Consider the following 22099-nt stretch of genomic DNA (forward strand, 5'->3'; position numbering starts at 1 on the left):
CACCGCCCCAGCCTTTGCTGAGGCAGCCCTTTGAGGAAAGCTGGGCTTAGTGGGTCCACAGCTCTCTCCCTGCCGGTATCATTAATCCCCAAAAGAAAGTCAAACATTAGCCCGGAAAACGGCTTATGCCTTATATAAGCCCCCCTGGGGAAGGCACAAACACAGCTTGTAGGAGCTGAGCTGCCAAACTACAGCAGCTGCCGGACGCGGGGACAGAGCAAGGGCTTCAGCCACACCGACAACCAGCCCCACCGGAGGGAGCCAGGCCCAGCTACCAGGTGAGGAGGGATGGAGGCCCCCCAAGCTCCAGCCGCCAGGGACCCCTGGGAGGCCCCCGAGGCCAGGTGCTGCTTCCTCACTGCAACTGGCCAAGTCCCTTATGCCCTCTGGGAACTGCCTGGGCCCCTTCCACTGCCCCAGTATGATGTGCCCAGCCCCAGGGGACAGCCAAAATCCAGGAGGTGCTGGGCTTGGGGAGACCTTCCCAGCACACAGCCTGGGCTCTGCTAACCCTGTGTGTGACTGGGGACCTCTCCCACCTACTCCTGACATCCATCCTGTGTGGCCAAAGTCCAAGACCAGGCCCCTCGGTTCCAGCCGGTTGGCCTGCACTGCCCCCACGCCTGCAGCATACGTGATCAATCTAGCTTAACACATGCCTACTCGCACCCTCAAGTCCCCACACACACAGCCACACGCCCAAGCTCACCCAGCTGTGCCCCCCACACCCCGTCTAAATGTGCACATCCCTGTAGACACCCCTGTGAACACATGCCAGAACACACCACGCCTGGGACCCCGCATCTGGACATGCGGTTGGGTACATCCTCATCCACACATAAATCTGGGGGCACACAAGCTAAGCCCCACATCCTTACACATTGATACATACATGCGCACTCACACGTACACCTGGGCACACCCTTCCACATGTGTTTCCACACCCATCCACCTGCCCTCCATCACCACCTACCTCTCCCCGGCCTGGCGCCCCGTCCACAGCTCCGGTTCATCTTGCCCGGCACCATGACCTTCGCCGAGCTCGTGGACCGTGTGTCCAGCAAGGGACCCTTCCAGTTCCTGCACACAGTCCTGCTTGGCCTCCCAATCCTCGGCATGGCCAGCCACAACCTACTGCAGATCTTCACAGCAGCCACCCCCATCCACCACTGCCGCCCACCACCCAACGCCTCCGCGGGGCCCTGGGTGCTCCCCATCGGCCGGAGTGGGAAGCCTGAGACGTGCCTTCGTTTCGTGTATCCACCCAACACCAGCCTGCACAATGACACCCAGGGGGCCACTGAGCCCTGCCTGGACGGCTGGACCTACGACACCAACAGCAGGGACTCCATTGTGATTGAGGTATGCCCAGAGCCACCCCCTCCCTCTGCTTACAGCAAGCACCCCACACCCTGCAGCACTGATGGACAGGAGAGCAGGCTGGGGCCAGGACAGGGCGCGGGGCAGGCAGAGAGGAGGGACCTGGGTGCAGATGCTCACAGACCAAAAGGCTCTGTTTCTTCACATTCAGAGCACAAGCTTTCTTCAACAAACATCCCATTCTATGACAGGTACAGTGCCAAGCCCTGGGGATACAAAAATGCACGGTCCCTGTTCCCACGGGGTCCACAGCCTAGCAGGGGTAGCATCAATTAATGGAATATCAAATTATAACTTCAAAGTACTTAGGTCTGTGACCTCAGACCACGGCCTACCCCTGGGCTGGGGGCAGGCGGGGAGGGGCAGGAGGGAGGTGTCGGAGGAAGTTCCTCTAAAGAAGTGACCTGGGCTGAGATGAGTCCCAGTAAGAGTTAGCCAGGCAATGGGAGAAGGAGGAAAATTCCATCTCGTGCAAAATCTTCAAGGTGGGAGGGCGTGTGGAGGAGGCAATGGACAGAGGGGAGGGTTGGAAGATGCCTGAGCAGACCCAGAAATCTTCTCACCCACTCCCACCGGCACTCACAGGTTCACCTGCCATTCATTCACACCCTCATTTATTTACTGATTCTTTACCTGCCATCGCTGGGGGTTACGGAGTTAAATCAGGCTCTCAAACGAACTGGAGCCCAGGGTCAAATGAAGAGGAGGAAATGGGAACTGGCGTTTGTTGAGGATTCATAAACGGCCAGGCGCATTTTAGTGTTGGGCAGATGTTGTCTCCTGCAATTTGATTCTCACAGTGATGTTCTGTTGAAGGTGATTTTATCTTCTTTTACAAATTTTAAAAAAAAAACAAAAAAACTAAGACTCAGAGAAGGGAAGCGAAGGTTCAGCGCCACACAGCTGGTCAGTTTTGGAGCCGGAATTTAAAGCGAAAGCCCAAAAAAGGCCCGGGAGGGAGGCATTTATGGCAGAACAAAAGAGGGATGAACCACAGGGTTCTAGGGAGGCTTCCTGGAGGAAGTGGCATCTGAGCAGCAAGCACAGCCCAGTGTTTTCCTTCTCCCACAGGGGACCATGAGCCCCTCAGCGGCAGGATCTTGCTTTTACCTCATCAGAAGAGATGCATTTCAAAGTCCTTACCTGGTACCAGGCCTGCAGTCCTGGAACCCCGGGAGATGGCATCTCAGTGAGGGGAGTATCGTTAGAATCTTCAGTTCACAGATGAGGAAACTGAGGCGCAGTCTGGTTCGACAGCTTTCCCAGGATTTTATATGATTACAACCTGACAGAGGAAAGAGTTGAATCCAGGACTATCTATGTTCAGAGTCTATGATTGTTATTCATTTGTTTAATGAGTATTTGTTTATATATAAGGCACTTATTACATGCCGGACACTGTTTTAAGTGCTTTATCAATATTAACACTTTTAACCTTCCCAACAGCATTCTAGGGTAGTTTGCATGCTAAGCCCATCGTTGCGATGGGGAAACTGAAGCCCATAGAGGTTAAAGAGCTTGTTCAAGGTCGCACCACCGGTAAGAGGCAGATTCAGGATCTGAACACAGGCACCTGGCCCCAGAGCCATGCTCCCAACCATCACATCTGCTGCCTCTCATAGCCCCAGATACTTCTTCCCTGTCCTATGTACTTTTTCTCCCCAGCACCAAACACAGTGCCTGATACGCATCCAGCATCCAACAAACATTTATTGACTGCTACACGCACAATATCGAGGACATGGAGTCAAAGAACTCAAGAGCCCTGGCTGCCCTCGATGAGCTCACCTCTCGTGAGGAGGCAGACCCACCCACCAAGGATTATTAGCAGGGTGGTGGGGTGTGCGAGCTCCCCGAGGCAGGGATTTTCAGCTGCTTTGCTGTATCCCCAGCAGCTGGAATAGTGCCTGGCACAGAGGAGGCACTCTGTGAAATAAATATTTGTGTAACGAATGGATATGAGCTTTATCATCTCAGGGTGCTCTGGGAGTCCGGAGGAGGGGCATCTAATTAGCCTGGACAGGGAACCCAGGAGGGCTTGCTGGAGTCAGCAAAGTCTGAGCTGAGTATAAAGGAGGAGTGAGAGTTAGGGGGCAGGCTGCAGGGGGCAAGTGCACCCCAGGCAGAAGGAACAGTGTGCATGGCGTCAAATGCACAGTCACAGAAGCATGAAGAGAGCAAAACAGTCAGGACCACAAGAGACGGAGGAAGGCTGAAAGAGGCGGGCAGTGGGGTGCAGAGGCCATCGGGCATGGGCTGGAGAGGACAGGGGGAGGGCCTGGCTTGGATGCTGAGGTGAAGGTGTGGCCTCTGTCCCCAGGGTGACAGGGAGCCATTGATCGGTGTTGAGCAGGAGCGGGCATGCTCAGCCCACCTTCTCAGGATAGTCACTCTGACTACAGGGTGGAGAGTAGCTTGTGGGGAGTTTTAGTCCAGCGGCAGAGAGACCAGTTAGCATGTTGCCACAGGGATCCAGGACAAAGATGACAGATGGCAGGGGCAGTCAGAATAGATATCAGAGATGTTAAGGAGTTAGAATCTCTGGGCCTGGGGAGCCAAATGGATGTGAGGATGAGGGACAGGAGGAGGAGGGAGAAGTCAAAGATGCTCCAATACCTGTAAATAAGTTTCAGATGTACAGGTGGCTTGGCTGTACATCTTGTCCCTGGGAAGACAGAGAGAAGGGATAAAGCCACCATCCATGTTCTACAAAGCACATAAGCTCGCCAAAGAAACAAAAATCCTACAGGGAGTAATTAAATAATCGCCATCGCTACCACTTACTGCATGCATGCTTGTCCCACCCCAGATGGTCCTAAGCACTTTGCTCATATTAACTCATTTAATCCTCGTAATAACTCTCTGAGGTTAGTACCTTTATTTATGCCATTTTCACAGATGAGGAACCCCAATAACAGGTTCCTGGTCCAAGGCAGCCCATTTCATAAAGCATGGAGTTGAGAGTCAAAGCAGGTCTCAGGGCTCCAGAACCACCCCTCCCTACCAACCCAACTGCCCCAGCCCTGGCTCATTGAGACTGCGCACCCTGCCCTGCTGCGGCCCTGCTCGGTGCAGTGTGTAAGAAGCGCCCAGTTAATGCTGAATGAAGTCTGTGCCCCCTCGGAGCCCGCAGGAGGGACTCAAACAGTGCTGACTGCAGGCAAGTGGCTGCCCCTCCAGGGTGCACATCCGGATCCAGGGAGCCTGGCCAAGAGCAGAGCTTGCACGTCTTGTACCCGGTCAAGCGTCAGTTCACATCCATGCCAACTGGGTTCCCAGTCACCCTTCCAGCAGTTGAGGCCATGTGAATCTGCATCCCACCAAAATGCAGGATTTCACCGGGCCTCAGGGTCTGCACCCTTCTCCAGGTCGGGTCCTGGGCAGGCTCTGGCTCCCCTGAGGACTCTCAGCCAGGAGAGCCCATTATTGGGATCCCCAATCAGTCAGGGAAGTGTCGGTGGCCAGACCCAGCCAGGTGCTAGTACCAGCCCAGCAACGTCAAACTCTTCTGATTTTTCCACTTATGGTTCAAAACTTGACAAATACATGCTCCATCTGCTGGAGGTGGGGTGTGGTTGCAGGCCACCACCTGTTAAAGGTAGAGCAGTGGCTGGGTCTGACCCAGGGGTGGGCCTCCGGGGTGGAGGCAGGGCACTGGACTTGCCAGCCCTGAGGGGCAGGATGGTGATGGGGAAGGCAGCATCTGGCAACCAGCTTGAGCCAGATGACCCTGGTTGGTAGTGGCAAGAGACCATCTCCCAGGTGGACAGTGCCAGATCATGAGCCAGCACCAAGCAGCAGAGTTCACATTCTGACTCTGCCATTTTGGGGGGATTTAACGGCCCCAGAAGTCTTGGTTTCCTCATCCGTAAAATGAAGTAAGAACAAATGTGAACATTAAAAGAGATACTGCAGGGCGTAGGGGGTAATAGCTCAATGGTAGAGCACGTGCTTAGCATGCATGAGGTCCTGGGTTCAATCCCCAGGACCTCCATATAAAAAAAGAGAGAGAGAGGGAGGTGGAAGAGGTAATCCCAGGACAACATTAGCACAGGGCCCTGCGCCTGCAGGACACATTCAGCTAATGTCTGCGGCCACTGCTGTTGTCACGGTCATTGTTAAAGAGGTGTCCTGAGAACCAGGGGGTTAGTTCCCCTAGAAGAATAGGGGGACCCCCAGTAAGAGGGGAATCAGCCGTCACAGCTCTTCCCGGCTCACCCAGGCCACATAGCTTTGCCTCACTCCACGCCCCCACCCAGCCCTCCTCTGGAGGAAACATCACAGGCCTGAACGCAGGACCTAGCTCTACTCCCCTAGTCGGCAGCCTCAGTCCCCTCACCTGTGAAATGGGATAACAAAGAACTTCCCCATGGAGGAGGCGAGGGTGGGAGGACCACGCTGGGTCCAGCCCAGAGCGCGGGGAGTTCCTCTCCCCCTTCTGATCCCATAAGCTTTTCTGGCAGAGGTGACCCTACATTCCTTTCTCTGGGTTCAGCAAAGACAGGGTTGGAATTTTTCAGAAGGAGCTTTACTAGGACATTAAAAGGAAACAAAGGGCTTTCTTTTAAGTCTGGAAAGTGTAGAGGGGCATGGATTGCAGGCTCTGGGTTCCCTGGAGAGGAGCCAGAGCCCACAGCTCCCATACCACAGAACCTCAGGCCTGCTGGTGCCCAGCTCGGTCTGGGGGGCTCCTGAAACCCACCCCTGCAGCCCTCGAAGGCCTGGGCCTGTCCTTGGATGAGCATGCCCCTCCCTCTAAGGGCCTCGAGCCTTCCTGTCCTGTGTCCAGGGCCACAGAAAACTTGTCCAGCCACACAGGTCCCTGGAGGCCCCAAGTCAGCTGTGGGAGAAGCAGAGAGCCTGCCCCAGTGGTCCTCCCAGAAGCAGGTCTCCGTGATGGGAGGTTTCCCTGCTGAGCCTCTGGTCTTCCTCCACCCCCACCCCCAAATCCCCAGGCTGCCCACCTCCCAAACCACCTGTCCATCTCTTGTCTCCTGCTTCACCCCCATTTGCTCACCTCAACCCTGCCCTGGGCACCCCTCCTGTCATCGCCTCTTTCCTAGCCTCTAATCTGACTCCTGGGTAAAGATCAGAGCGCCCCACCCCAGCCACGTTTCTGGGCCAGCCTGACCCCCCATGGCGGCCCTCACCTAGAAAGCCGGGATTCTGCATAGGAGGAGCCTGGAGTCGTGCTGTGGGCTCTCCAGGATCAGGGACTCTCTCACTGAGCACCTACTATGTGCAGGGCCCTGGGTTGGTACTTTGCATTCCTTCTTTCATGACCCTGAGAATCTTCTTTTATGACCACAGCAGATGTCACCCCAGAGGAATACACTGGGCTTGGATCCAGAAGGTGGCTCTCTCAGCCATGATGGTCATGTCAAGCTTTTATAGGAAGAGGGACGGAGCAGGGGGCTTGTGAAGGGGGAGTCCTGATTCCAGAATCCATTGCCTTTCTACTGCATCATTTGTCCCTACAAGTGCAGGCCTTGCAATGACATGTGACAATCATAGTAAACAGCTATCACATACTGTCAACTGTTTGCCAGGTATAGTGCTGGGTTCTCCTCATTCCTTATGCTATTTACAATCCTGAGAAGCAGGCCTTAGTATTACCCCCATTCTACAGTCAAGGAGACAGCCGCAGAGAGGTTAAGTAACTGGCCCAGGAACACACAGCCGCTAGGTGGCAGAACTCATGCCCTTTTGGGTCTCCCTGGGTACCTGGCTCATCCTCTCTGGCCCTCGTACCAGGTTTCATCAGGGACCCGAGAGCACACAGGGGCCACAGCAATTCTCCCCAAGGCCTAAACTAGATCTAAAAAACCCCAAATCTAGGGAACGTTTCTTCCCTTGTTCTTGCTCGGGGCGGGGGGGGGGGGAGTACGGTCCATGTGTGGGGTCCCCTGGCAGAGTCAGCCCATATATACACACCAAGCAGGGTCCCCATCCTGCCAAACGTGATTTTCATCACGAATGGTTTGCCCTGACCTTTTATGACACGCCTTCTGCTTAGCCCTCCTAGGGGCCTCCTGGCCTGTGATTTTGCTGCTGCCCCAGCTCCTGAGCCTGTCCCTCACCCTTTGGGTCTGACATCAGACCAGCTCACCTGGCTGTGGCCCCGGCTGCCTCCTCAGCCCCAACTCGGGCCCATCCGATGCTGCATGCCTTACAGTGCCGCATGGCCACAGCTCCCGCGCACTGAGCCTTCCCTCCGGCAGCTCAGCGCTCAGAGCAAAGCACGCATCAGGGGGCCGTGGTCAAGAGCGCTGGCTGGGGGTCCAGCCAGTCTGAGCTTGAGTCCCTGCCTTGAAATGAGCCAAGCTGTACTCGTGGGCTAGTTATTTACCCTCTAAGCCTCAGGTTCTCTGTCTGTAAAATGGAGACAATAGCACCTATGAAGGCATCATCTGCAAACCTCCCTCCTGAGCACAGTCGGCCCCCTGTTTCTCCCCCACCACCTTCCTGATACATTATCACTCAGGAAGACATGGCAGCGGGCTTCCTGTTCTTCCCTTCCTGACCCCAGCTCCTTAGGAGTAACCATTCCAAGAAAGGACAAAGAGGGCCAAGAACAGTGGATAGGATATTGGGAGCAGCCGAAAGTTGACAGACCAGAGGTCAGCCCAGGCCATGCCGAGGACTAGACAGAAGCTGAGTGACTGGCTCCCTCCAACCAACAAGTTACATTTTTCTCTCGGGGCCTTATCAGTAAAATATGTAAACCCATCAATTATTCATTGGACAAACATTAACGTTCACTGTGCACCAACTACTCTGCTAGCTGCTAGGGATAAAGAGTTAAATGAGAGGTCTCCGCCCTCAGTGAGGTTACGGAATACAGGAGAGACAGACAAGTAAACAGGCAGGTAGAATGCTATGTAACTGGTGTCCTCTTGGAGGTGAGAACAGGATGCTGAGGGTGGAAGAAATGAGGAACTACACTGGGGTGTCTGAATGTGCTTCTCCTTCCACAAATACTTACCAACTGCCTGCTTGTGCCAGGCAGCCAGAAAAGATGCCCCTGGACCAGCCTGAACCCCGTGGCCCCTGGAATTCAGGAGAGATGATCTTGACGTGTTTCAAAGGGCCAGCAACATTGCTAAAATAAAGAGAAGATAATCAAGTACAAAAGCAAAGAGGAGCACAGTAGCCTGAAGCTTTCGTAGAATCACTGGTGTAACCCAATTAAAACCACGGAGCCCACGTGGCCAGGCCCACGCACGGGGCCAAAGTCAAAGGAACCATAAGTCACACTCTCAACACCTTGAAGAATGGAGGCTTCAGCTATAGGGTTTTGGGGTTTTTTTCAATTGAAGTGTAGTTGATTTATGATGTTAGTTTCAGGTGTGCAGCACAGTGATTCAGTTATACCTATGCATACATGTGTATATTTTTTTCAGATTCTTTTCCATTATAGCTTATCACAAGAAATTGAATATAGTTCCCTGTGCTATATAGTAGGTCCTTGTTGTATAACTATTTTATATATAGTAATTTAATTTGCTAATCCCAAACTCCTAATTTACCCACACCCCCAGCCAACCTTTATAGGGTTTTTTAAATCAGTCTTCTCTAGGATTTTGTACAACTAACTACACAGAAAGCATGCCAGAAGTCCTTCAAAATATCTTTCCCTCCCTCCAAAATTCCAGGATGCCTTTAAAAAATCTCTCCAGTTCTCTCTATATCTGGTCCCTTGTTTGCCATGCTCCTCTGTTCCCAATCCCCTTCCTACGTCATTCAGAGACCCAGACGAACAGCAGCTCTGCTGTCTTCAACACGTGGTTTTCAGGGTCTCTCTAGTTGTCACCATTCCCACCACCATGAAGGGAGAAAACACACAAGTCCAGGCCAGGGATTCCCTCTTAATTAAACAAAGTGGAAGGAGCATCCATTTCTTTCACTCACAAGCCAATGTCAAGAACGACATGTCCCCATCCAGCTCCAGGATCCCCCGTCATTGAACATGGCATGCCACAAAGTATCAGAAGTCTCTCTAGACACCGACACCCACTGGGGTACTCCTTTCATGCCCCTTCTCTTCCTCCTTTACTCTTTTCCCTCCCCCATCCTCACACACGTACCACGCAGGCTCCCTTTCCAACCAGAAGAGCCCACTGGGTTTGCTGGCCATGCCGCTCTGAGACAGCTGGGGGACCTGGAGTCTTCCCCATCCCCCAGCCCCCCTTCACTTCCCTCGAGGAGAGTGGGAAGAGCTCCCCGGCATGTGTGGCTCTTTCCCCACACTGTTTTCCTTCCCAAACATTCTCATGAGGCATTTCCAGTGAATAGATTCTTCACTTCATTACACAAGTAATTCAGAATAGCTGGACCAAGGGTGCGTGTCAGGGATTAGCAGGAGATTAGGCCAGACAGGTAGGCAGGGGCCAGAGCATGAGGACTTTATAAATCTGTGTTAACAGAGCTTCCTCTTTACGCAGAGGGCAAGAGGAAACCAGTGAAGTGCCTTAGGGGAGGCAGGAACCTGATTTGAGAGGTGTTTTAGAAAGCCATCCAGGTTATCATGGAAAGGATGGATAGGAGGGACTGAGGCCAAGACCTGTCGGAAGATTGTTGCAATAATCCTCTCCGGGATCAGTTTCCTCAACTGTAAAATGAGGAAGGTAGTAGCTCTATACCATCAGGCGGTGCTGAGGATTAAAAGAGTTAAGGCATGGAGAGTGCTTACTTAGAACCGTGCCTGGTGCGTAGTAAGTCCTCAGTACACACTGGCTGTTATTCTTAACCCAAGGAAAAGATGATGAGGCCAGTGCTAAGTAAGCAGTAGTGAAAATAGTAGAATCCATATTCAAGAAATGTTTTAAAAATTAGAAACTGGAGAAGCAAGTGATAGTAACATGGAAGAGGAAGGAGTCAAAAAAGGACTACCAGTCACTGAGATTGAGATCTTACAGGGAGGGAGGTGACAAGTCTCGTTAGCTCTGAGATGCTCGCAGAACATCACCCATGTTGAGATTTCAATTAGGCAGCTGAATCCACTGGTCTCGAGGCAAGAAGAGAGGCTGGGCTAAAGACAGGGATTTGGAGTCTTCACCGTAAACTAGTCACTGAAGTCATGGGAGCAGATGGCATTTCCTGGGGAAAGTGAACAAAAAGAGAGGAAGGTCCAAGAAGAGCCCTGGGGAACCTGGAAGGGTGAGAGAGAAAGGAACCTATGGAGGAAAAGGAGGAAGACTAGGTGTTGAGGGCAGCCAAATGTAAGTCAGGTCAGGAAGCAGAAGGTTCCATTGGCTCTGGTGAGAAACGTCACCAGGGGCTTCGGCAAGCAGTTTCAGAGGAGTGATGGAGGCAGAACTGGGAAATGAAGGCAACATGAGGACAGGGTGACAGCAAATGTGGTTCCTTGTTCAAGAGATTTGGCTTTGAAGGAAAGGGAGAAATAGAGGGAACGTGGAAGGAAAATAGGCTCTAAGATGGAGAGATTTTTTTTTAATTGAAGTATAGTTGATTTATAATATTGTGTTAGTTTCAGGTGTACAGCAAAGTGATTCAGTTTATATACATATATATATACACACACACACATATATGTTTTTTTTTCAGGTTCTTTTCCATCATAGGTTATTACAAGATATTGACTATAGTTCCCTGTGCTCTACAGTAGGTCCTTGTTGTTAAGGTGGAGAGATTTAAGGACATGCAAATGCAGATGGAGAAGGAGTCAGGAGAGAGTAAGAGACAGAGGCTGAGGGTAGGGGATGGAGAGAGGTGGCAACAGTAGAGAAATGTCCCCTAGAGGAGAGAGGTTGCAGGCAGGGGGACTAGCCTTGGATGTGTGAGGTGAGGAGCAGACAAGCAGAGAATCACCGGGTGCGGATGAGCCTGGAGGGGCAGAGTGGAGGAGCTTGAGGACAGACCTGGATGTGACAGCTGAGCAGACTTTGTAAGCTATATGGCAGGCCACATGTGCTTAAGGGGTGTTGTCATTACACAACCACGGGTCAGGGACCCAAGGAGCCCCGGGTCAGGCTGGAGGGGAAACAGCACTTGGGGGTAGCAGGCCGGGCACAGGGAAGTCAGGTGAAGGTGCAGGGAGAGTGAGCCGCACATGGGGGGACACGGGTTGAGCACGGCTGAGAGGGCTGGTCTGGACTGAGCCAGGCTGGCGCTACCTTTCTCCCATGCAGTGGGACTTGGTGTGCAGTTCCAACAAACTGAAGGAGATGGCCCAGTCTATCTTCATGGCGGGCATACTGGTTGGGGGGCCCTTGCTGGGAGACCTGTCTGACAGGTGAGATGCTGGGGCCTCACAAGGGGAGGTATAACCCATGGAGACCCTCGCCCCTCTCTGTTCCACCCAGGCACCCCCGAAGAGGCAAAGAGCTGGGGGAGGTGGGAGAGGGGTCTTTGCTGTGTAGCCAGCCCTCTGGGGGGCCATAGCCTTCTCTCTGCCTCCCAAACCCCTCCACCTTGAGTCTTCCAGCCTCCCCAGGCCTGGGGGTCATGCCTCAAGGTTTTTGGACACCAGAGTGGTGGCATGGCAGTGGAAGTGGGTAGATGCCCAGCTTGGAGATGAGTGGTCCTTTGACCCCTGTTCAGACGGCTAAGCTGGGGGTGGAGGAAATCACTCATTAACTCAAACCTGTAACTGCAAACTTGTCGAAAATAATACAGCAATTTCCAGTAAGGCTCTATCTGGGGAGAGAGTTACACGCCCTGCCTGGCCCTTTGGGAGGTGGGAAGTCCAGCCCTTTGCCCCGAGGCCTGCATAGTCACTCTCCTTGGCTGGCTCACAGTGGCTAACCGACCCTCTTCTTCTTGGAGCTGCAGGTTTGGCCGCAAGCCCATCCTGATCTGCAGCTACCTGCTGTTGGCGGCCAGCGGCTCAGGCGCAGCCTTCAGCCCCACCCTCCCTGTCTACATGGTCTTCCGCTTCCTGTGTGGCTGCGGCATCTCAGGCATTAGCCTGAGCACCGTGATCTTGAGTGAGCCACGGGGGAGGGGGCAGGGAACGGGAGCTGGGGGAGCACCAACCTGAAGCCAAGCCTGGCTCAGCCACCGGCGCCGGGTAACTTTGGTCAAGCAAGGTGCTGCTCCTCTCAGGACCTCAGAGGCCCCCCTCTGAACATAATGTGAGGTGGCTTCAATATGAGGACTTACCCTGGGCCTGGCACCTGCCAGGTACATGATCTCATTCAGTCCACACACACAGTTAGGTAACACTATTACCCTGATTCTACAGATGAGGGAATTGAGGCAAAACAAGGGAAGTCACCTGCCACTAGGGAGGCAGTCAAGAGTGTGGGCTTGGGAGTCACACAGACCTGGGTTCAAGTCCTACCTTGTTGAGCCTCAGTCACAGTATCTGTACAATGGGGGCAATGCAGCCTTAGGATCAGGGTCAGATCAAGTAGCCAGTGGGGGGCAGGAGCTGATGCCCCTGCTAGGAGGTGCCCAGGGCCAAGCAGGGTCTTAACCTGGTCCTTGGGCTCTCCCTGCAGATGTCGAGTGGGTGTCCACCCGGATGCGGGCCATCAAGTCGACTGCGATCGGTTACTTCTACACCGTTGGCCAGTTCATTCTGCCCGGCCTGGCCTACGCCATCCCCCAGTGGCGCTGGCTCCAGTTAACTGTGTCTGTTCCCTTCTTCTCCTGCTTCCTGTTGTCCTGGTATGTGGCCCCCTCCTCTTCAGCCCCCTACATAGGCCATCCATGGCTAAATGGGGAGCCCATGCCTGACCAGGCTGGCCGACTCTGTCTGTCCAGAGACACCCCATCCCAGAGTCAGGAAGGGCATTCCAGGGAGGACATGTGGCTGGAGGGAGCGCTCAGGGGCTGCCCACAGTGGAAAACGGGGGTAAGTTGAGGTGGCTGGCATGGGGCCAGGCTGTGGTGAGTGGTGAGCCCAGAATGCCAGGGAGGCCTTGGCTTCGTGTGGAGGGACAGACCAAAATCCTGAAAGTCCTGACCAAACTGCCATTTGGGACATAATCACACAGGAGGGCAGATCCAAGTAAGTGGGGACAGGAGACAGAGGGAGGTGACTGTGGGCAGGAGGAGCCTGGGGGAACGTGTCTGAGAGGCACTTTGAAGGAATAAATCCTCAGAGCTTGGGGACTTCTGAGTCTGAGATAGAAAGGAAAGGAAAGGTCAAACCTGAGAACCTGGGAGAATCAAGGGGCCTGGGGCAGAGACCCTGAGTAAGGACACACTGAAGACAGGAAACGAATCTGTGGGTGGTAGCTGGCAGTTGGCCAAAGAACAGGAAACAATGAACAAGCTCAGGAACAGACATGAAGTCTTGGAGGGACACTTTTTCAAGCACTTACTATGTACTTACTAAGTTCCGGGCATCACCCTATGTCATCCTGATGCTCATGGCATCTCTGTGTGAAGGGGGCATTAGGATTCCCATTTCACAGATGAGAAAACTGAGGATCAGAGAAGTGAAGCCATCCCCCAAGTTTACACAAAAAGATGCAGAACTGGAATGTGACCTCTGGAAAGGACAATAAGTTCCCAAGGGGAGTGGGCAATCTTGCAGTGAGAGAGATGGTTGGAGGGTCCAGGCTGGAGCTGGGGATGTCCACAGCCTAGGATGGCAGGCAAGAGTCAGGAAGCAAAATGAGGGCAGATGGTTAGCAGGCCCCTTCATTGTGTGACTTGGAACAAGCCTCACCCCCACTGAGCCTCAAGATTTTTCTAGGAAAAATGGAGATACTAATGCCCATCACCCAGAGTTACCTGTGCCTGGTCCACGGGGAGGCTCACTAGTTGGAAGTCACTGTTGTCATTATTCTCAGGGAGAGGAGGACGGATCCAGGCCCCGCCTCTGGTGTTTGGGAGGAAGTCACTGATCATCTTGGTAGGCACAGGCTGAGAAGACTGTCAGGACAGAAACAAGACCATAAGGCCGGGAGGGTGGGTAGCAATGGACCCAGCAGGCCACCACTGGACCAGTGATCTGAAACCAACTGACCAATGTCCACTCCCCCTAGGGCCTTGCTAGAGCCAAGCCCTGGGTGCCCACAGGGGCCACAGCCAGAGTGGACCTCACCTTGGACTAGACTTTCCCAAACATCCCTCCTTTCTCCCCACATGTCTGCCTCCTCCACTCCTCTTCACCCAGTGACCTTCAGGGGTGGCTCAGCAGGAGCCAACCCCAAAAGTACAGCCCGGGCATTGGGGAGAGGGAGCTTGGTCACACACCGGCCAATCCCAAGACCCCATGCTGTGCTGGCACCCACCCTTCCTGAGCACATCTGGCCTTTTTCAGGGAGAATCGAAGGGTCCTCAGACTCATTCCCTAGGTCCCAACCCTAAACTTGGCCCCCTTCCTAAGCTGCCCCAGGACTGCAGCCCTGCCCCCACTTCACCCAGGACCTGGAATGCACCCCAAAGAAGGTGGACGTACAGGACCCTCCAGCTGTCCAGCCTCGAACATACCGTCCCTTCCCTAGGCCCGACCTGCCTTGGCCCAGGGCCCAGGGCCCAAGGCTCCTGGCTAAGAACGACACCCAAGGACAACAAGCGACCCAGGTGGGGGGCGGAAGAAAGGCTCTCCTGGAAAGAGAAGAAGAGAACACTGGAATTTGTGCTGGCTGCAGGCTGCCCAGGTGCAAGGCTTGGCCAAGTTTAAATTCCATGAAATCCACAGTGAGGCAGCTCGAGTTTCCGGGCCTCCTACCCCCTGGCCGGCTATTGATCTTCTTCCAGACTCTCAAAGGGCCTCTGGTGTTGAGGAGAGGAGGGTGAGCCACTGTGACTTGATTCTGGTCCCCCAGGTGGCTGCCAGAGTCCATACGCTGGATGGTCCTGTCTGGAAAGTCCTCCAAGGCCCTGAAGACACTCCGGCAGGTCGCTGCCTTCAATGGCAAGAAGGAGGAGGGAGAAAAACTCAGCCTGGAGGTAGAGGCTGAGAGGGTCTATTGTCTCGGGCAGAATCTGGGCTCTGCTTTTGGGCTGCCCTTGCCTCCTCTGTTTCCTCCGCTCACAAGCCTACCTCACATCTAATGCCCTAAGCAAGCTTCTCTGAAGTCACCGGCCTGCACCGCCCTCTCTTCTTCTTCCTGCCCCCAAGCTGGTCACTAATGGCCCTCTCCCTTTCTTCTGCCCCAAGGAGCTCAAACTCAACCTGCAGAAGGAGATTTCTTTGGCCAAGGTCAAGCACAGCTTAGCTGACCTGATCCGGACACCCATCCTGCGCCGTATGACCTTCTGTCTTTCCCTGGCCTGGTAATCCACCACACCTCCCTGCCCACACCCTAGCACCCCCACCAAGGCAGGAATGACAAACAGGCCTCAGCCAGCTCATCTGAGGACAAGGCCTAGGGCATCTGCAAGAGGAGTCAAGGGATCCCCTCCTCTGGGCTGCCCCAGCCTAGCCCCAACCCCAGAAACCTCCCACATCCCTGCCCCACACCCAGGTCCAGCCATCAGGTCCTGCTTTCCTCTGGGGTCACACTCACCTCACCCACAGGGCAATGCTCCAAACCCCATCACCAGTTTACATCCCTGCCATGGCAGTTCCCTCAGGATGTGCCTCTCTGTCTCTGCCCCCACCACCACCCCTGGGTCCAGCTCTGCTGCCTGGGACCCCGCAGAACAAGGCTGGCTCTCAAGGCTTCAAGACTTAACAACAGAAATCGTGTTTCTCCTGAGAAGCCTCTTCTGTCTGGCATCCTGCAGCTCCTTCATAGCCCCTTCTGAGGCCCTTCTCCAGCCTGGCCATCCCCATATGAAAAGGATTCAGTTTGTTCAGGAACTCTTCAAAAGGGATCCTACAGTTCAGAAGGTGGGAAGGGAGGTGTCTGACCCATGTGCACAGCTGACTTTCACCTCCTCCCTTCTGGGTATTAAACCATGACCCAACCAAGAGAGATCATTTACTGCTCCCTTTGGTCTCCAAGAGTCTCTCCAGGATGGATATTCTCTGGAGCATCTTTGCAACCACAGCATAGACCATGCCCCTGTCAGACATAACCAATCAATCCCAGCACTCTCTCACTGAGCCCAGACACAATCTCAGAGACCTCAAAACGGCACTCAAGCAGCCCCTACCAATCAGTGGCAATTGGGACAAGAAATGAAACTATTCACCATCCTGGTGACCCAATAAGCCGGATGAGGAGCAGCCCCAGCCTGGCTGCAGGTCTTACTCAGTTGCTCTCTGCCCTTCAGGTTTTGCACCGGTTTTGCCTACTACAGTTTGGCTATGGGTGTAGAGGAATTTGGAGTCAACCTCTACCTTCTCCAGCTCATCTTTGGTGGGGTTGACATCCCAGCCAAGTTCATCACTATCATCTCCGTAAGCTATCTGGGCCGGCACATCACAGAGGCCGCTGTTCTACTCCTGGCAGGAGGGTCCATCTTGGCTCTCATCTTTGTGCCCTCGGGTGAGAAGCTGGGGCTACCCCAGGACCCTCTGAAAGAGGCTGACCTGTGAGGCCAATGTGTCTGTGAGAATCACAGGCTGGGAAGTGGGGTCCCGGGGACCCCAGATGTGCTGACTCTGCCTCTCACTCACTCTGTTACCTTGAGCAGATCCCTGTGCTCTCTGGGGCTCAGTTCTCTCATCCAGAAAATAACTCAGTTGGGTGAGATGGTGTTGATGATCTTTTCCAGATCTGACTTAAACTGGGCAAAGCATGGTGGTGTCTGCACAGTGGGAGGAACTGGGCATGGCCTGGGTGACATCACTGCAGAAGATGAGCTTGGATGGGGAAACACCAGAGCCCAGTGTTCAAGGAACACTGCACAACCTACTCCTCCACCACCTTGGAAGAGCCACTTCTACTTCACATAAATGCTTGTGTGTTGACACTATTCTTCCAAAGAACTTGAGATGTTTTAGGACAAAAACAGATACAACAAAATAGAAGAAGAGGGGATCAGAGCCAGGGAAAAACACAAATGCAGCAGGACACAAGCCTGCAAAGCACTAGGAATAGCAGAGGGGCTATTACTCAGCTTTAAGTTTGATCTGAGCTTTCCAGCAGCCAAAACAGAAAGGGAGACAAGGTCTGCTGAGGAGTGAGAACACTCAGGTGCGCTTGAGCACCAAGGTCTGCCGTATTTTCCTTCCTCCAGACTTGATGACCCTGAGAACAATTTTGGCCGTATTTGGGAAGGGATGCCTGTCCAGCTCCTTCAGCTGCCTCTTCCTCTACACCAGCGAGCTCTACCCCACGGTCATCCGGTAGGTGTGGGACCTGGGGTCCAACCAGCCAAAGGATACAAGACAGGTGGGATTGTAGCATCCTCCCACCCCTGCCCACAGGTCCCAGAGCTGTTCTTTGGGACTGGCCTGCCAACCCCTTCTTTGAACTCTCCCAGGCAAACAGGTATGGGCATAAGTAACCTGTGGGCCCGCGTGGGAAGCATGATGGCCCCGCTGGTGAAAATTACAGGGGAGTTGCAGCCCTTCATCCCCAATGTCATCTTTGGGACCATCACCCTCCTAGGAGGCAGCGCAGCCCTCTTCCTGCCTGAGACACTCAATCGGCCCTTGCCAGAGACTATTGAAGATGTAGAAACCTGGTCAGTCCCCTGCCTCCAGCCCCACCAACAATTCTCCATGAGGAAGCCCCGGGCTTTTCCTGAGCAATCTTTCCCTAGGTCCCTGCGGGCAAAGAAGCCAAAGCAGGAGCCAGAAGCAGAAAAGGCATCCCAGAAGATCCCTCTGCAGCCTTGTGAACCGGGCCTGGGCCCCAGCTGAGGGCAACAGACCATCCTTTCCCTGCCCTTCAGAGACTAACCCTTGCCTGTCTCTGGGCTCCGAGGGCACCTTGGGGATGGCTCTGGATGGATCCATGTTCCTAGGACACAGTCTTCGGAGAACTTGGTGAAGGCATCTCCACCACCACCAGAGGCCCCCAACCCAGCCCTGGCCAGCTCAAAGTTTGGGCCACAGGCTTTTGCACACCCCACCTTGCCTGCATCCTCCCTACAGCCCAGGCCGACATTCTTCTGTCCAGCCCTTCCCCACTGGCCACTTCCCCCATTGTTCCCACCCTCTTCCCTCTCTTGCTCCTCATTTTTCAATGGGAGATTTCAATAAACAGCAATGGAGAACTCGAGCCATGCTGATCAGGAATGGGCATGGGAAAGGGAGCAGGCCACCACATGGATGCGTGAACATGCACATCTGTGCATCCGTGCTTGCGTGCACATGCAGGTATGCGCACACAGGTACTTGCAAGCTGGGCTGATATGAACGTGTGTGCAGTGTGAGTACACTGAGGTGTGTATGCACCAAGCCTGTATTAGCCTGCTCGGGCTGCTATAACAACATGCCACAGACTGGATCACTGAAACAATTTCTTCCTCACAGTTCTGAAGGCTGGGAAGTCCAAGATCAAGGTGCTGGCAGGCTCAGTTCCTGGTGGGGGCCACCTTCCTGGCTTGCAGATGGTCAGATGCTTTCTCACTATGTCCTCACATGGCAGGAGAGGGAAAGATGAAGCAAGCTATCCGTTTGTCCTCTTATAAGGGTACTAATCCCATCACAAGGGCCCCATCCTCATGACTTCCTCTAACCCTAATTACCTCCCAAGGGCCCCACCTCCGAATACCCTCACATTGTGGGTTGGGGCTTCAACGTATGAATTTGGGCAGGGACACAAGGTAGTCTATAGCACGTCTTGTGCTTGGAAATACCACATGTGTGTCTACATGTCCCATCATGCATGTAAGCACTTGACTGCACAAGCCCAGAATGGCTGCAGGCAGAAGCCGGGGCTTCTTCAATCCCAAACTCCTTCCCCCTGCTCACCCCAAGTCTCTGATTCATGTCTCAGCCCCACACCCATCAGGCAGCTTTGTCTCCTATTTAATTAAGAACGCTGCAGCCATAACTGAACTCTGTCAATATCCACCACCGTGTTTACCAAGTTTCCTCCAATCACAGTAGAAAGTCCGGTCCTCCCTTGGGACTCTGCATCCAGCCTCTCCCACCAGCAGCCATCTGCTTTCCCGCTTAGGTCTCTGCCCATTCCCTCTCTCCTGGCTCCTTCCTATCACCTGTTGAATAATCTCTCTTATCTCAACACAAATCAAGCAAACCAGCCAACTTTCCTTGGATGCCATATCTCCCTCCAGGGGCCACACTGTCTCTTTCTCCCTCCCCTTTGCAGGCAAACTTCACCAAGTTGCTGCCTGCCTCCCTTACCTCCACTTTCTAACCTCATCCAAACTTGCTCTGGCTCCCACCCTTCCCTGAAACTGCCTTCACTGAGGACACTCATCACCCCCACGCTGAATCCATAGGTCACTTGTCACCCCTTCTCTTACTTGACCTTACAGCAGATTTCATTCATTCTGTCGGTCATGCCCTCCTTCCCTGGTTTCTGAGATGCCATGTGCTTACAGCTGCCTCCCATACTCTGGCTGCTCCTTCTGTCTCCTTTGCGGTTTCCTATAAATGCTATGGCGGTCGCTTTGCCTATCCTTCCTCAAAGGTCTACCTCCCCAGAACCTGCTAACTGAACAGTTACATGACCCTACACCTCTCTGGTCATGATTGATTGGATCAGAGGGTACTCTGGATCCAAATCTCATTAATTCCATGTTCCCTCCTGGGCTGGGATTTGGGTCATGGATATTCTAGACTATCATTTGTTTCCTGTCCTGGGAAGGCAAGTTAGCACGAGGGTGGGCTGGCCCAGATGAAAGTAAGCAGAGAAAGCCAATTGCAGAGAAAGAATAAAGCAGGTACACAGAGACATGACCAGGAGACACAATGGACCCAGATAAACAGAGCTGGTGAGACCATTTGCATTGATTCTCAGTGGATTCCAGATCCCAGTTCCCTCTCAGCCCTGGATGCTCTTTCTGCTCTGGGTTCTATTAAATATCCTGAATTCTCTGAATAAACTCCTTTTTAAAAAGCTAAACTCAAGGGTTTCTGTTCCTGATAACCAAACCATTCCAAGAGCAATTCCTTTATCATCTCAATGCTGACATTTCTCAAAATCCTTTCCTAGGACCTCTTCCTCTAGGATTCTTTACCAGCACTGTCCAATGAAAATATAATGCAAGCCACTCATGTAATTTAAAAATTCCTAGCAGCTATTTTTAAATTAAAAAGATGAAATTAATTTTAATAATATATTATATACTATAACAATATATTTTATTTAGCCCAATATATCCATGTATTACCATTTCAACTTGTGATCAATATAAAAGTTATAAGTGAGATATTTTATAAAAGGCTTTAATTCATACTAAATCTTCAAAATCTGGTTTGTATTTGACCCTAGTAGCATATCTCCATTCCAAGTAGCTAAGTTCCAGCACTTAGTAGGAGGTAAGAGCTAATGGCTACCATACTGAGTAATGCAGACACACTGCAGGGCTTCAATTATCAGCCACAGAGCTAATTATTCTCAAATCTGTATTTAGATATTTGCAAGAGAGAACCTAATAAACATGAACCAGCCCATACCGCACCTCCACTTCAACTTTTTGGTGACTTCTCTTTGGGATAAAGTCCAAACTCTGTTGCAAAGCTTGTCATGATCAGGCCCCAACCTGCCCCAAGGGTTTTTGTCTTCACTTCTCTTATGCCTGCCCTTCCCACGTGCCTAGCATTTGACTTCTCCCCATCCCACCTTCACCACACTTGGCTTAGGGTCAGCTGACAATGGGGCCACCGATGCCTCCCCTTGGCATGAGTAGGTCTCAACCTCGATGGAGAAGAATTGGGCTCAGTGAAGAACACTAGCCCCCTCACTTCAACCTCATCTTTCAGTTCTCCAGAATTCATGGTAGCTCCCAGGATGTCCTAGCCATGACCATTCCTGCACTGTATCTGGGTGGTTATTGCAAAGACCCAAAGGAAGGTAAGGGAAGATGCCCAGGAAAGCACTTCCTAGCCACATGTTCAGGACTCCTGGTGAACTGGGATGCTGGTCAGGATGTACTGACCTCCCCCCACCATAGGACCCATTCCTCTTGCCATTCCCAAACCCCCATTCTGGATTTCACTCTGTCCAACTCTGCTTCTTCCTCTACAACTCCAGGTCCTCCAGGTTTCCCTACATCTTTCTCTCTGTCCCTGGACTGGGAGGCTCAGTGAATTGCCTCATTGAATTGAGGCAACTGGCTCAGTGAATTGCCATCCAGTTTGGAGTGCGTCGCTTGGGAAGCATCCTCATGCTGAGCCAATTCTTTGATTACTAGACTCAAGTCCAGCCTTTAATGGCAGTCTTTGGATGAATTTCTAATCTCTGAATGAATTTCTAACCTCACCCATTGGCCAGGGTAGACAGGCCACAAGGTTTAAAGCTCACAATTTGGCTCCTTGCTCAGAATGTTGCTGTGGGCCTGGCAAGCACTTGGAGTCTGCCAGAATTCTCTCCAGGTCAATCAGTTCAAACTCACACTTAGGGCATGTGATCTGAGCAAAGGTGTTTTCTTTATCTGTAAATTATTTATTTGAAAAGTCTCACAAAATAATCAAAATCAAAACCACAGGTAGTCACACACCTTAAATCCCATTTATTTAACAGAATAAAATTTTGCAAAATCTGGATGACTCAGAAAATCTGGGATATGTAATGGCTGCTAACATGGCAGAAAGAGCAATGAAATCAAAAGGGCTGAGTTCTAGATTTGCATGTTGTGTGGTCATGGACAAATCCCTTGCCTACTCTGGGCCTTGGTCTCCTTACCTGCACAAGGAGAAGTTTTCACCTGTGTGATAGCATTCATTTCTAATGGCATGTGGTTCCATGGCTCTTGGCCATTCAGA

At 52.6% G+C, this 22099-nt stretch overlaps 1 protein-coding gene and 1 long non-coding RNA gene across 5 annotated transcripts; one reads left to right on the top strand and one right to left on the bottom strand.

Moving 5' to 3' along the window:
- Positions 1-135: 135 nt before the first annotated feature.
- Positions 136-18422, top strand: SLC22A8 (solute carrier family 22 member 8). Its single transcript, XM_010956471.3, has 11 exons — positions 136-278; positions 1003-1362; positions 11532-11635; positions 12175-12329; positions 12846-13014; positions 15129-15252; positions 15464-15579; positions 16525-16739; positions 17434-17542; positions 17680-17883; positions 17962-18422. Exons 2-11 carry the CDS (start codon positions 1027-1029, stop codon positions 18059-18061), a joined length of 1632 nt encoding a protein of 543 aa, XP_010954773.2. The 5' UTR covers positions 136-278; positions 1003-1026; the 3' UTR covers positions 18062-18422.
- LOC123617252 (uncharacterized) lies at positions 1369-15122 on the bottom strand. 4 transcript variants are annotated; one of them, XR_012509553.1, is made up of 4 exons: positions 14089-15122; positions 10297-10479; positions 8366-8482; positions 1369-2665 (listed from the first exon to the last, which is right to left on the bottom strand). It is a non-coding gene; the product is annotated as an uncharacterized LOC123617252 (long non-coding RNA). The 4 variants fall into 4 exon arrangements; XR_012509552.1 differs by having other exon boundaries at positions 8366-10479; XR_012509554.1 differs by lacking the exon at positions 1369-2665 and having other exon boundaries at positions 5891-8482.
- Positions 18423-22099: the final 3677 nt, after the last annotated feature.

The sequence above is a fragment of the Camelus bactrianus genome, chromosome 10 (genome assembly GCF_048773025.1).
Source record: "Camelus bactrianus isolate YW-2024 breed Bactrian camel chromosome 10, ASM4877302v1, whole genome shotgun sequence".
Lineage (NCBI taxonomy): Eukaryota > Metazoa > Chordata > Mammalia > Artiodactyla > Camelidae > Camelus > Camelus bactrianus.